Here is a 15,000-nt window from a genome sequence, read left to right as displayed (position 1 = left end):
CAATTGTCCATCTGTCGATCGTTGGATCATAGCACTCTACACTCGTGTGCCTTGTTGTACCATCAAATCCACCAGCTACGTAAATTTTGCCTGTATTCAAGTGACATGTGAACGCTCAATAGATAGATAGATTATTCACTGTTATTACATCGCAGCCTAGGCTGAATTAAGTATAACTAGAAATATATTTTGCAAGCACAAATTCCTTAATTGCCCTGTAGATATTAAAATGAACATCAAAGGTGCAGACTTGCCTAAGGGCATATCTCGGGCCGAGTGAGACATGCAGGCAGTAACGTACATGCAGCTAATGTGACTTGTCATCTAAAATAGTGTTAAAGAGTGCTTATGACACAAGACATAGTGTTTATGTTGATCCACCATGCCAGTGACTTGATCCATATCAAAGTAACCTAGTGTCTTGACAACACTAAGATTTGGACAAATAATAGGAAGGGCGCTCTTATACTTGCTCTAGGTCTTCCAGCAAGTACATGGGAAGCAATGCATGGAATACAGGAATGGTGTAATTGCAAACAGCCCAAATACAACCATTGTTAAAATCTTAAGAGGTCTAGTTTAGGAACATTTGCCTTCTTGACTACTTCATTTACGTGCATGTTCCATGACAGATCGCTAGAAAATTAACCCCATGAAGCCACTGACGTTGGGAGCTGGTCATTTGTGGGTTCAAATGTTTCCATGTTGAATGACTTAACAAAGAAATGATATATGAAATGAATCAAATTATATTGAACTATCATGGATATGAAATCAAGTGAAGCTATGATCCTCACAGTTATGAACACAACTGCATTCTTGATTTCATGTCCACAGTTCAATATTATGATTCACTTCATTTGTCATTTCATCGTTTGATCTCTGACACCATTGTGTCGTTGGTAGGTATTCCCACAGGAGAATCTGAGACTACAAGATCATTTTATCGATGGGGATGAATGCATGGGGTGACTTTCTTTTTTCTAGATTTACAAAAAAAAAACTGTTGCACTCTACTTTCATGACAACGCAAACAAATTCTAATTGTTGTTCAATGAGCTCCTTAAATGGAGCCTATTATGCAAAGAAATGGCTTTTAAACAAAAATGATAATTAGTGTTCGATGAGCTCATTAAATGAAGCCTAATGAAAAAAAATGGGTTTTAAACAAAAATGATAATTAATTATATAACTGTTCAATGAGCTCATTTAATGGAGCCTACTGCAAAAAAATGGCTTACTGTAGCCTGTATGCTACAAATGCAAATGCAACAAAAAATGGTCAGAAAACACAACCAAAAAACAATGATATCCTAGAATAATTATTGGCAATTAAAGAGATGGAACCCCACTGACGAGTAAAATCATCTGGTGTTAGACCGTCAGAGTAAAATCTACAAGTGGCCACTGGGAGTTTAAGGGTTAAAGTCCTAAAGAAACTTAAGACAAGCATTTATACCCAAAAGACAAACACTTGGAAAAATGCACATGCATTAGGGCTAACGCTCACATGGTTCATATGGGATAAAAATATAGCACTTCACGTTACACTACACTCTCTTCAGTTAATTCTGTTTAAAATGGTTGTGCAATGGCTTCAAATTTGTCAAGAAAAATCCAGATTGACCTGCAAACATTAGCAAAACCCAAGCAATTGGGCGATTACTATTGAAGGAAGGTTCACCTGCTAATGTGGTCGCTCCAGCCAAGCCACGTCTTTGTAACATAGGAGTCATGACTGTCCACTGAGAAGATGAGTGATCAAAACACTCCACAGTATTAAGACGGCTTGAAGAATCATACCCTCCAATAGCATACAGTCTGTTGTTAAGAGTCACTGCACTAACATATCGTCGCTTTCTCTTCATTGGCTAGAATAGAACTTCTTGTTAGTCTCAGATTATAGGTGTAATAGACCTCTTTGGCTTGTACATTTTGTTTTCCCATTTCAGACCACGTGATGTTCCAAAGGAAAATTTCCTTTTGTTTTTTCATAAGTTATGCATACATAATTATGCACATGCATTAGATGACATTTGAAAGAAACTGTTCCCTGGAGTAACATCACATGGTCTGAAATGGGAAAACAAAACGAACAAGGTGAAGCAACCAGGCCATTACAAACTTTAAATAATTAACTTGCATGTTGAAAATTCTCATGATATCATTTCCACAACTCCCAATCAGATGTCCAAGAATGAACAAATGCAGTAATACTGATACTGCACTGCCCTACTGTGTGTCAACAAGGTCTATAATAATAAAATTATTGTTCAGCTTAGTTCAAGGCAAACTAGTTTTTGTGGGGCAATTTTGCAAGAGTTTTGAATTTTTAGTGGGGTAAGGGAGGACTAAAATGTGATTTGTGCTGTTCAAGTTATGTCCAATCACACAAAAACACCTATTTCGACACATTACTGAAGAGCTGACAACTTTTTGAAACACCTACATGTAGAAGAAGTTCACAACCTTGTCTCTGACCAACTATCCATAAGCAGTTCAACATCTTGAAGTAATTCAGGGCAAAGACAGAATGCCAAATTTATGAGATGTTGCTAATCAAGGACAGAAGACCTAACATGTCAACACACTAGTTTAATTTTTAATTTTTTGTTTTGATTTTTTAAATTTTCAAATAATATTTTAAAAATAATTGCACTCATTACCTACTACAATCATCATCATCATATCCTGCCGCTCCATCTCTTGAGCCAACGGCATGCGGTGTTGTTGACGACCCTAAGGTCATTGTCAGTGCAGGATGGTTCCCAATTGGGCAAGATGTCATAATATGCTCCATGGTCTGTGTCTCAGCCCCACATGGGCATTCTGCATTTGCAGCATAACCGCACTTGAGAATGTTATCGCCAGTTTTACCCACTTTTGCCCTTGCCCTATTGAGAGTAACCCACTCTGACAATACTACGCATCATCTCTGCGTAACTTTGGTGGTGGCAAAAGGATAGACCCTTGGCCCCGAAAAATGCCAACCCAATTCAAGATCATCAGCTTTAATGCTGAATGGTTGTCATCCCCCAAATCTGACATGTTATCCAACTTTAATAAATGCGGACGTTCTTTGCATCCAGGAAACACATAAAAAAGACACTCCGCCCAGAATACTAGCCATTTACATAATGGGATAAGTCCATGCTAAGAGGTTACCAAGATCTAACCTCTAATGGCATAGAAATCTTGGTGGCAAAAACAAACCTCCTAAGCATCATCTCTGTGTATAAGCCACCACATGTACCTACTACAATAATAAATTAACATCGAAGTGAATCCCCTAAGCTATGAACTCTCAATTAAAGATAAAAGGCTGTATTTACCCTCACATACCATAGTATGTAGGGTAGGGTAAAGGTGAGCATCATTTTTAGGTTAAGGTAAATGCAGCTGTTTATCCTAACTTGAGGAGCAGCATTTAGGGAAACTTTGTGGCATTAATAATATTATTATTATAATTATTATGGTCTATATTGCAAGACACAAGTGATGTTGAAGTTAGGGAGAAGAGCAAGGGGACACTTCATGATGCTTATTGAAATCTGTATGCCTCTAATTAGGGGCATTTCTGGACACATCTGCAATGTTGATCTCTTTTGTTTCAGTGATTAGGATTTTAGCTTTCATTTTACGGTTCGGTTAACTACACTTTTTGCCGGGATAGTGTGATGAATATAGCATTCGTTTACTGATTAAGCCCAAGCGCTCATTTCAGTGTTTCAGTGATTAGGCCTAAGCACTCTTTTAAAATTTTAGCTTTCATTTTACGGTTCGGTTAACTACACTTTTTACCGAGAGAATCTTAAGGTACAATCGTAGAATCGGAAGAATCGGAAGAATCGGAGAATCTGAGAGTGAATTCTGGAGAACCTTAAGGTACAATCGTAGAATCGGAAGAATCTGAGAATCCGACAAAGATTTCTGAAACATCTGAAAGTACAATGATCGTAGAATAGGACGGTATATTCGTATAAACATCAAAAACTGTTGTGGTTAAATCGGATAATGGTACCCCGAAATCGGTGTATACTATTCTACGATTTAGCCATAATCACACTGCTCTCACCCAATGTCACCCGCTTATTCGTGTATGAGTTTTAAACTAGATGCATGGATTGATTTGAAGTCAACTCCATGCATTTATTAACTTTACACAGAAGATCGCCGATACAACTACGCATTGTTTTCGTTACGAATTTTTTCCACCAAATGGTCGATGTTTCATGGATATCATCGCATGTGAAGAATTTATTTTTCATCGGAATTTCCGCTTGTAAACCAGATGCATGTTTATTGTCGCTTAAACGTTGTCTCCAATTCGCAAATTCGCAGTTTGCAATTTAGACGATTCCCATACAATTTAACAAATCAAAAATCGCCTTCGCTTACTCACGCAACTGCAGAGAGATAATTTATACGCGAAATCAATCAATTTCGCGTAACACATTATTTAGTTCCTAATATATGCCAGAAATTTATGCTTTGATTATTCTCGCGCTACGAGAATCGCGTCACGCATGACAGGAATCACGTAGCGCATTCGCGTCGCCCAGGAAACGCGACACGAGGTGGTACATGTAACTTACTTTTGAGCGGTACTGTATAAATCTCTTAATCGGGTAATAAAAAAGCATGCTCCTTTGAAAGTCTTATCTAAAAGGAAAATGAAACTCTTGGCTAAGCCATGGCTGCTCACTCCAGGTATTAGAAGATCAACATGTGTTAAAAATAATCGTCTTGTTAATTTGGATTATCAAAAGTTCTTTTAACTTAAACTTTAAGGATGCACATCAGACATGGAAAGGCATCAATGAACTGCTTTGTGATTCAAGAAACAAAAATAAATATAAAAAAGTTATTTCCAAGTTTTGTTTGTCAGTTAGAAATTCTTATAAATCTGTGCAACCAATACCTTTACAAATCTTGAAATCAAAAACTGTTAAATACCTTGGAATACTGATCGATTCTGACTTGTTATGGAAATATCATATTGAACACATTTGTCATAACGTTAGCACATCAACAGGCCATTTTCCAAGCTCTGAAATGTGATTTCCAGCATTCTGGGCAACAAATTGAGTACAAAGATATAGGAAGATGGCTTGTTGAATGCCAACAGCGACAGTGAGTGTGCAATTAAAAGTGCATTCTTCTGATAATTTCCAGCAAAGAAAAAGTTGGAAAACCATTTCAAAAGAGAAATTAACAATTTAAATGTTAAATATGACATTTCAACAACTTCATGTCATCATTACTACCAATTTCAAGCTGCCGTGAATGGCAAACTTTTTTGAGCGTTTTTTCAAGCGCAAATTGAAACACTTCAGTTTGTCCAGACACTGCAATAATTTCGTTCGGTCAACATAAGAAATCAGTTCTGTCGAACAATAAGAATGTGTCATTTTAATCTGAATGAACGAAAAGGCTTAACCTACTTGTTTTAGTGGAAAACAAGTCTCAATGGAACAATTACTCATTAACAACCTGTTTTGCATTAAATGTCTTGATATGTTTGCAGACGTAACTAAACGTAATTGAATTACGTAAAATAATGTGACGGTTGGTCTAGGCAAAAATGCAAAAAAAAAGTTACTCATTCACTACATAGATCGAAGATGGCAGTAGCAAATGTGATATTTATTTTAAAACTGAGGTTAAAAAAAGTACCTTCAAGTCCATCAAAAGTGAATTTTACTTTAGGTTTGAAGGAAACCTTCAATTAAAATTAGGGGAAAAGTAGCTGACTTCTCTGAGTGAAGTAGCCGACGCTTTTCGTCAGCCGATGGTGCTTATTGAAACCCCTATCTAACCTATGGCATATGTGCCTGGGGCAACTGTGCACAAGTTCATCAAAAGTGATTATTGGTTTTGCAAAAGCATGCTCTTTGTTTGATCTTTTTTGGTAGTGATCACGAGTATGCAATTCCCTTTTTTGTCACAGCAAACTGTCTACCCTTATCATTTTCTTTTTTTCAATATGCTAGTTATCTTATGTATCACATTAATGGTCAGTGTGCTCCTACATGTATTTACGTTCTCAATCAATTTAGCAAAACTAGTACAGTTCACAACAGTTACTATAATAACACTAGAGCATCCTGAAGAGAGCTGTTCTGTGTAAATTAGGCTTCAAGAACTGAGGGAATGGAAAACTGCTTGGAATTGGAATGTTGATCTGGAACCCTATACCTTGTAGTGTTAGATTATTTTGTAAATCTAAATTTCTTAAAGCTTTCAAGAAAATACTTCTCATTACTCTAGAACTCAAAGATAACTATATTGAAGTCTTTCAATTGATTCATCATTTTTCCAAATAATTCTTAATTATTGATAATTGTTATAGATTTTTGGTTAATTGTTCTTGATTTTCTCATTGTATTTATTTGTTCATTTATGTATTTATTTTATTATTTACATGTTTTTATTATTATTTTGCTTATTAATACCATACATGTACTTATTTTACTCTCCGCCACCTTGATTAACCTCTAAATATATGCTATTTGCAAAGTGAGAGTTTTATAACCAACTGAAATTATATTAATAGTCTTAACTATAACTGTACATAAATATTGTAACTAGCTGTTCACTTGAACTTGAACTTGAACAAACTTGAAACTTGCAGAACATGAAAACAGTAAGCACAATCTTGACAATCTTATGCAGGTTTGAGTATGTGGAACTCACCTGTACAGCACACCACTGGCCAGTTAATGGATCATACTTCTCTACAACATCAACAGGAGACTGCAAATTTCCAAAACCTCCTAACACGTACATCACCTCTGACTGGCCAATACGAGATTTAGTTCTGCTATTCTGCATTGATGAACGGCAATCAGGCCGCAAATGATACTTTTTGGCTTCGTCTACAAGATCTCTGCAATCCAGGCTTTGTTTTATTAGTTCCTGGAGATAATGAAAGAGTAAAACAGTCATTCTTCAGTTTAGTCAAAGTAAAAAAATACCGTGAGAGAAGCCAATAAAATGTGGGCCAAACAAAAAAGCATGCACAGATCTCTGCAATCCAGGCTTTGTTTTATTAGTTCCTGGAGATAATGAAAGAGTAAAACAGTCATTCTTCAGTTTAGTCAATTAAAAAAATACCGTGAGAGAAGCCAATAAAATGTGGGCCAAACAAAAAAGCATGCACAGCAAGCAGCACAGCCAGTGAAAGAGGAACTGGCATCAGGATGGAGGGAAAAATAATCCAAGTTTCATATCACTGTTTATTACCACCCTTGACCATGAAGTGATAATATTTCCCCGAGTTTTCCTCTTCATAAAATGACTAGTACACAAGTTAAATGTTAAGTTACAATAGGTAAATCGCCAAATTCACCTTGAGAACACAACCCAACAAAAGCAGAGAACATCTTAATGAAAATATACACACATTCACAATGAACACATTACTTCAAACTACAACAAGAAATTTAAGTTTTTTGATGATGCCGTTTGGATCCTTTGCAGATGATTAAAAAAGGTAATGGGCACATTAAACCCCATTTTGACATTAGGCTCACTCATGGAGCGCCAATGGTAAGAAAATGTGGTAACTCATTTGTGCAAGAAAATTTGGTTTTGGTCACCTTACGACAGAGTCCACGCCTCCATATATGCCAATGTGAAACTGTGGTGAAACCGTGTTTTTTGGCAGGAACATCTCCAATTGACACCCTTCAAAACAAGGTATCCACTGAGCAGTATCACGTCACCATATCGCAGGCTCAAGTTTAAAGCTCGTTGATCAGGTCGGCTGTTTTTTTTTAGTAAAGTGGGCAGCTGACCAGGTACCGGTTTTCAATTGGATCGCAGGCTCAAGCCAGGTTAACTTATTGTAAGAATAAATAACACAGGGGCTCCTCTTTTAGGCTTGGCTAAATCTATACATAAATTAATGTACTGTAAATCTAATTTGTACAATTTTGTCAAACATACATGTACCTCAGTGTCAACTGTGTCAGTTAAATATCGTGGTGTTAGCAATGGAAGCCGAACATATTGAAGCATTTTAGGAAGACAATTTGTTCTCTTATTTTCATCTTGTTTTATCCAAGAAATTACAGCCTCGAAAACTGCTTCCTCTGATGGTACCTGATAGAAAAAAATAATCATTATGCAGGACAATGTTAAAGTTATGTTGAACAATAATGCCAAAGCATGCTTTTGATATAAATGTTAATATTATATTTTTTTAAGTTTTTGTTTCTACTATCTACTAAACTTGGGTCTTAACTGCTCCTTTTCAAACAAGAGCACCAGGTAACTTGTTAACTGCCAAAGGTATAGCCTGACAACAAACATTTTTTGAAGAAGCTTAATGGACATGTCTACCCCAATGGCTTTAAACTTCACTTTCACTTTTTGGGAATTAAGTATCATTGTTATTATTTTTATCATTTTTGCTGTTTACTGTACTCACTAGCTTAAATCAGATTGGTGAATCTAACTTAATTTAATTGGGAATATTCATTGTGCAACGGTTAATTTCAAAATAATATCATACTGTATTATTGGCGAAGAGCACAAAAATTCATGTGGAATAATCAAGGTGGCAGCACATCCAACCTGGTTGGACATTGATTATACATTAGACGTCACAAAAACCTCATCCTGGCAATAATTATTACAAAATAATGACAGTTTTTCTTAAAGCCTCAGGGTTTTATCACAGTATTAATGAGCCATGGATTCTTATAATTTGCAAAAAATACTTACAGTTAAATTGTCACACTTTATGAGAGACTCAACATCATCATCACTCAGTTGCAAGAATTCCTCACTCTGCACCAGATCAACAAAGTGTTTCAGGATATATTTTTCGGCAGCATATCTCAATTCCTCACATCCATGACTTTCAGCAAATGATCTGATACCTAAACAATTTGATGGATCAAGTTGCTGCTCCAAAAACTTGCAACATGCTTTTTGAACACCTGAAACATTATAAAAATGGTTTCACAAAGTTAAGATAGCAGCAAGACCATTTCGATTGAATGTGCTATGGAAATTTGCATTCTGTGCTCTAAGGCTCCAGTCCTGCACCTGTACGTCACACAACACATAGGTCATAGCTAGGGCTTCAGGCATTGAGGTTCCAGACTATGGGTGGTAGAGCTGTGTGGGAATCTAAACTTGAGTACCTTTTGAGCAAGGCCACAGGAGGATAAGTCTGAAATATATTTTTTGTGAGAAAAACGAACATGTACTGTGCTGGAAATAATAATTTATTTTTCCCCTTTAAAAGGTCATGTGTCCTTTCAAATCTTCATTTTGGTCGGACATTTTACCAATTTGACTAGACATTAATTAGCATTGTGCAAATCAACACTGTTCCTTCATGGGGCTGGCCTTAGCACTACATGTAGTCTCAGTTATTATTTAATTAATTTTGTATTTCATTAGGGAATATACACAATTGTCTGGCTAAAAGAATCAACATTACTAAATAATGCCAGTCATGGGAACATTTTCAGTCATTTCCTATTGCATAATAAAACATTTCAGTTTGACTAGCGACCTCGTCGCTCAAGTACAGTAAGGACCAGCAATTGCAAAGGGCCAAAGTTCACCAACCTAAAATGCAAGTTATACTTTGCAAAATGTGCGCAATGCATTCTGGGGAAATTCGCTAACGCTGTTCGAGGGGTAGGCAAGTTTCTCATGGATGCACGCAGTTCAGTCATCATGCCTATGTTGCTTCACCACATATATAAAGAGCAGATCAAAGATATCTCTCATTAGAATGTATAAGCTAGCCTATTGTTTTCTCAGTTTTTGAAAGTTAATAATTTTTGTTGCTTACAATAGACACAGTAATTGCAGTGTAAACTGGTGGTCAAGGTGTACCGAATGCCCCACCAATCATCTTGTGTTTTTTGGACTGTGTCTCTGTTCGGTGCTTCCGTGTCGCATCAAGGGCGCAAGAGTATATCTGGATTTATAATGATACGGTGTGTGTTGATAGAACCACTGAAAAGTTTGTGTTATGTCTAAACCTCAGTTTTTTACCTGCTCTTTTCTACTTCACTTTGCGTGACACTACCAACACAGTCTCTTGCCGGAGTGTATAACGTTTCCTTCCAGAATAATCAAATAAATACATGTATAATCGGTGCACCTTACAAACATGGAATGAAAATTTTACCATTTTAATTAGTGAATTATGCAATGTAGAACCGAAGACTTTTTTTTTGCAGCGCTTGCCGTGACGCCATGCTTTATCTGCGAGCAAGGTTCCTATGTCATTGCAGTTTGTCACTGGCGAAGAAGCTAGTCACAGTTTGTTCTTTCTTAATGCCCATTGTTTTGTTCCAGCAAGTAATATATGTTCATGAGCTCTATACCAGTGATTTAACCTGCTGGTTGTGTATCTTTGTAATTTGTGTGCAACATGTACATTTCATTGTTTTTGTACTATTAAAATTTTGAACTGGCAGGATGCTGTAACATTAGCAATCATTATTAGTTGATTTCAGTTTAGAGTGTCCCCAATTAATGCTCCAATGCTTGAAGACTAGAAACTTAACCCTTTGACACCCAAACTGGCCTGAACCAGCTAGATTTTACTCTGTCTAACACCAGATGATTTTACTTGTCAATGGGGAAACCCCAGGAGACAATGGGTTAAATAAAGTTCCATTCCTTTTTTACATAAGTTGTATAAAGCAAAAGTATGGCGATGAATAACAAAGGCATATGCCTACAAGTAGATACTCATGTATGTGTGTGCGTATGTTCACCATGCGCGTATGTATATATAAGGTAAACGTATTCGAAACTTGTTCAATAATCTTTGAGCTTCACTGTACGTGGTACATCTTTCAGGAAATACTGAAATCTCTTTCAAATGTGGCTGAAACAATAATTTTTCCATGGACATGTGGCACCTTTGGCTTCAAGTGGAGAAGTGAGGATGTGTTGGCGAGATGCTCTGACATTTTCCAAATTTAGCCGGACATACTGTTATTTCCAGCAGTGTATGTATCAAAGCATGGGTCAGAGGCAACTTTTCTTCCAGTCCTAGGTAACTTGGTCTTAGCTATTACAATTTTAGCTAGTGCAACCCAGGGAGAGTATAAAGTATCATTTGCAAATATCTTAGCCTGCACCGGTGGCTCAGTTGGTTGAGCACTGGGCTGTCACGCAGGAGGTCGTGAGTTCAACTCCGGCCGGACCAACACTCAGGGTCTTTAAATAACTGAGGAGAAAGTGCTGTCTTTGTAATTACATCTGCAAATGGTTAGACTCTCTAGTCTTCTCGGATAAGGACGATAATCCGGAGGTCCCGTCTCACAACCCTTCAATGTTCATAATACTGTGGGACGTAAAAGAACGCGCACACTTGTCGCAAAGAGTAGGGCATGTGGTTCCCGGTGTTGTGGTCTGTCTTCCATGGTATATCATGGTTGGGAGGGTAAAAAGGGCGCACTTAATTTGGAGCCTCGCTCTGTTGTGCGACCCCCACCACAGTTGTGGTGAAAGTTACAGAAAATAAACCGATTGACACCTCAAAGACAAACGCCCTAGGATGCCCCCAGTTGACAAGTAAAATAGACTGGTATTAGACAGAACAAAGTCAAAGTCACTCCTAGGGGTCAATGGGTTAATGGAAATCAATTGCTTTGAAGAATGTGTGATGTTTAGATAGAATAGCACATTGTGTATCTTGTGTTACCCAGGCATACAGTTCTAAAACAACAGGTGTGCTTACAGTATTGTGAAAAAGTAATGAGAGCGAAATGCGCGAATTTCGTTCTTTGTCCCTGCGAACTTTCGACGAAATTTCGCTCGAAAATTCGAGCGTCGTTTCGCGATGTTTCTAGCGTAATTTCGCTAAAACAAAGAGAGAAAATTCGCCGCATTTTTGAGCCCAGCGCGAAAATTCGCTAAAACAAAGAGCGAAAATTCGCCGCATTTTCGAGACCAGCGCGAAAATTCGCTCTAAAAACAATGGGAGAAAATTCGCCGCATTTTCGAGACCAGCGCGAAAAACCAAAGCGTAATTTCGCAGGGAAACGGAAAACCAGCGTTGCAGCACTAAATTGGGGACACTGTAAACTTTGTCGCTTTAGAAGGACTGCTTGAAATCATTTTTCACGAAAAAACCTCTGCCAAAGGAATGGGAAAGGATTCAGGTGAGCAATTTCGAGCAATTTGGAACGGCAGTGATAGAATAGCATCGAGAAATATTTCATAGTGTAACGGCGCCTTAAGAAAGAAACTTTTAGTTTGGAAACCTTGAGACTGTAAAACAAACATGAGGTCTATTTTGTCTGGACATTTGCATGGTAAGTTTGAAAGAAAAGCACTTAATAGGGTGAGATGTTGCTTTCTATCCCATACATTCTAGTGTTGTGCTCGCTGGTAACACCCACAGAAACTATACCAAAACAACAAATGTTCGCTCGAAAATTCGAAGGAAAATTCGGGAAGAGCGAATTTTCGCTCGGAATATCGGAACAAATTATCAGTGAATGCGAATTTTCGCTCGAAATTTCGGAACGAATTATCGGTCAAAGCGAATTTTCGCTCGAAAGTTCGGAACGAATTGTCGGTCAAAGCGAAAATTCGCGTCAACTACAACAATAGACATTGCGAAAATTCGGCGAATTTTCTGCGAACTTTCGCGCTGGACAAAAATTCGCCATTTTTTGTCGAAAAGCCCCGAAATTCGCGCATTTCATCGAATTACGTTCTCATTACTTTTTCACAATACTGTATAGTGTACATGAATGTGCATTTGCATCTACTAAATGCTAATTTAAAAATTTAAAACTACAAGTTACAATCAATAGCAAATTGAACTTAAATTAATTTAATAAATAATAATAACAGTGATTATTATTATATTAATTTAACACTAATATGACTGGCTTAAGTCCTTGCCAAACTCACACAACATTTCAACACAACATCTTAGAACATTGTTGCGCACAACATGTTGCATACGTTCGGCCACCCTGTTGTGATATGTTGCAACATGATGGATCAAATTTGATGTTGTACTCATTTGGCCATGTTCACACAACATTGTTGCGCGCCAGATCCACTTGCTATTTCAAAGCACCAGAGGCATACCAGGTTTTTGTCTGTAAACGTGGCAAACAATAATGCCCAAGTTCAACAACCAAAAAAGAAAACACCTTGGTAGACCTGTTAGAGGAGCCAACTTGTCTTTGGAACACATTTGAAAAAGTACCACTCAAGGGAGACAAGGGACAAGGGTTTGAAGAATTGCAGGGCTCACTTGATGTCACCATGGTCAATATAAAGGCAAAAATAGTGTCTTTGCCCTCTATACTGATTTTGGTGTCCACGTCTGAACGCACCATTCAACACATGCCGCAACATCACGCAACAATGTTGCAAGACATTGGGTTGACATGTTGCGACTAAACAGATAAACTACACAGACAAGACAAGAGGCCGACTGAAGTTGAAGGCAACCCAAAGGCTCCTTTTTTCTTTACACTGTAGCTTCTACCTACTGTAAGTTACAGCAGGGGTGGGTGCTACTCCAATCCTGTTGCATGCTCAACGTGTCCCCAGTAATACTGGTACTCATTATTTACCGACCACAAATGGATGGAAAGCTGAGTGAACGTACGAGCTGGGATTAGAACTCTGAGTGCTGAGATGCAGTCCGTGAGCAATACCTACTACACTGTGCGCACTCCACTAACTACTCCACTACACAACTATAGGATAGCTTAATTAACCCTTTGACTCCCAAGCCGGCCTGAACTGGCCATACTCAGTATTTTACTCTGTCCAATGCCAGATGACTTTACTTGTCAATGGGGAACCTCCAGGAGTCAATAGACCTTGTTCATAAATGGAGGTCAATTTATACTTCTTTTGTCCAAGTGCAAATTTGCCTACTAAGCTTCGATACCATACAGTGAATTGAAAAGAATTCTTGCTCTAAAATGAGGCTTGGCAGGCTAATTTGCACTTGGACAAAAGAATTAAAATGTGACCACCATTTATAAATAAGGTCTATGGGTTAATAATGTACCTTCTAATTGTAACAAACATGCAGCAGGAAGAAGAGCTTGTACATTTTCCACACTGACTTGTATGGATTCAGTATAAACAAAATCCAGAAGAAACTCCATTGTATCAGGATCTAATCCTTGAAGTTCAACTATGGACTGGTGGCTTTCCTCCAAATCCCCAGTAAACATGGCTGAAAAGTAATCGCTACAGGCAGACAGCACCACACGATGTGCACAAAATTCTCTGTCTCTGACTTTCAAAGTAATGTCACACAGCTTCTTTTCCTTTCTTAGCCTGTTAATAGACTTAAGAATGTGATTTGCATGCCCACTCATTAACATTTGGTTTTCAGAACCCATTATGTCACCGCCTGTCCAATGAAAAAAATGATGTTATGAAGCTGAAATAAACTGAAGATGTAAACATACTATTCAAGATAAAGTTGAGCTATTTAACAATAATGATACCAGTTAGTTATGTAACCCATCTCAGATACGAGGTGAAAACCAAGATTGAGTGAGCCAATCATTTATTATTCAAAATGCTAGAATGCAATATCTTAGGTTAACAATCTAACAAAGAATTGTCATCTAGTCAACCTCTAAACGAGCTTTTACTTTGAGTCGAAAAATATCAGAAAACACAGATGACAAAAACCCTTTTATAATAACATGGAAGAAAAACCGAAACAAATACACCGCCAAGAGTCAAGGTTACTGATATTTATTGAATAACAGAAGTCCATTGTTTTTTTAAAACTGAATTTGCCAACCTTAGTCTTTCAAAGATATGTAAGTTAAATTAAACCTTGGTATACAGTAAAAACCTGTTTTCCAGAGTCCCTTGTTTGGTGTAACGTTAAATTGCAGAGTTTTACAAGTTAAAACCTGGCCCAAAGAGGATTGGCAGAGATTCTCAAAACAATCGATCGTCTTAGCTGGCGACTTGATAAACTTATGACTTAAGTTTTCAAAGGAGACAGGACCA

The 15,000-nt window shown here is 37.5% G+C and overlaps 1 protein-coding gene across 2 annotated transcripts in view; it reads right to left on the bottom strand.

The window, feature by feature from the left end:
* LOC138045716 (kelch-like protein 12) overlaps positions 1–14,973 on the bottom strand; it is a 32,758-nt gene extending 17,785 nt beyond the window's left edge. For both annotated transcript variants that reach the window (XM_068892302.1, XM_068892303.1), the window contains exons 1-7: positions 14,840–14,973; positions 14,033–14,383; positions 8,731–8,948; positions 7,957–8,106; positions 6,697–6,918; positions 1,685–1,871; positions 1–90 (exon numbers count right to left, since the gene is read on the bottom strand). The exon at positions 1–90 is cut by the window's left edge and continues 168 nt beyond it. In XM_068892302.1, the coding sequence (XP_068748403.1) occupies positions 1–90; positions 1,685–1,871; positions 6,697–6,918; positions 7,957–8,106; positions 8,731–8,948; positions 14,033–14,372 (1,207 nt within the window). In that variant the 5' untranslated portion in view covers positions 14,373–14,383; positions 14,840–14,973. The remainder of the gene's footprint in view (positions 91–1,684; positions 1,872–6,696; positions 6,919–7,956; positions 8,107–8,730; positions 8,949–14,032; positions 14,384–14,839) is intronic.
* Positions 14,974–15,000: the final 27 nt, after the last annotated feature.

Source organism: Montipora capricornis, chromosome 4 (genome assembly GCF_036669925.1).
Source record: "Montipora capricornis isolate CH-2021 chromosome 4, ASM3666992v2, whole genome shotgun sequence".
NCBI lineage: Eukaryota > Metazoa > Cnidaria > Anthozoa > Scleractinia > Acroporidae > Montipora > Montipora capricornis.
Note: the sequence above shows the minus strand (reverse complement) of the source record. Positions and strands in the feature narration are given on the sequence as shown.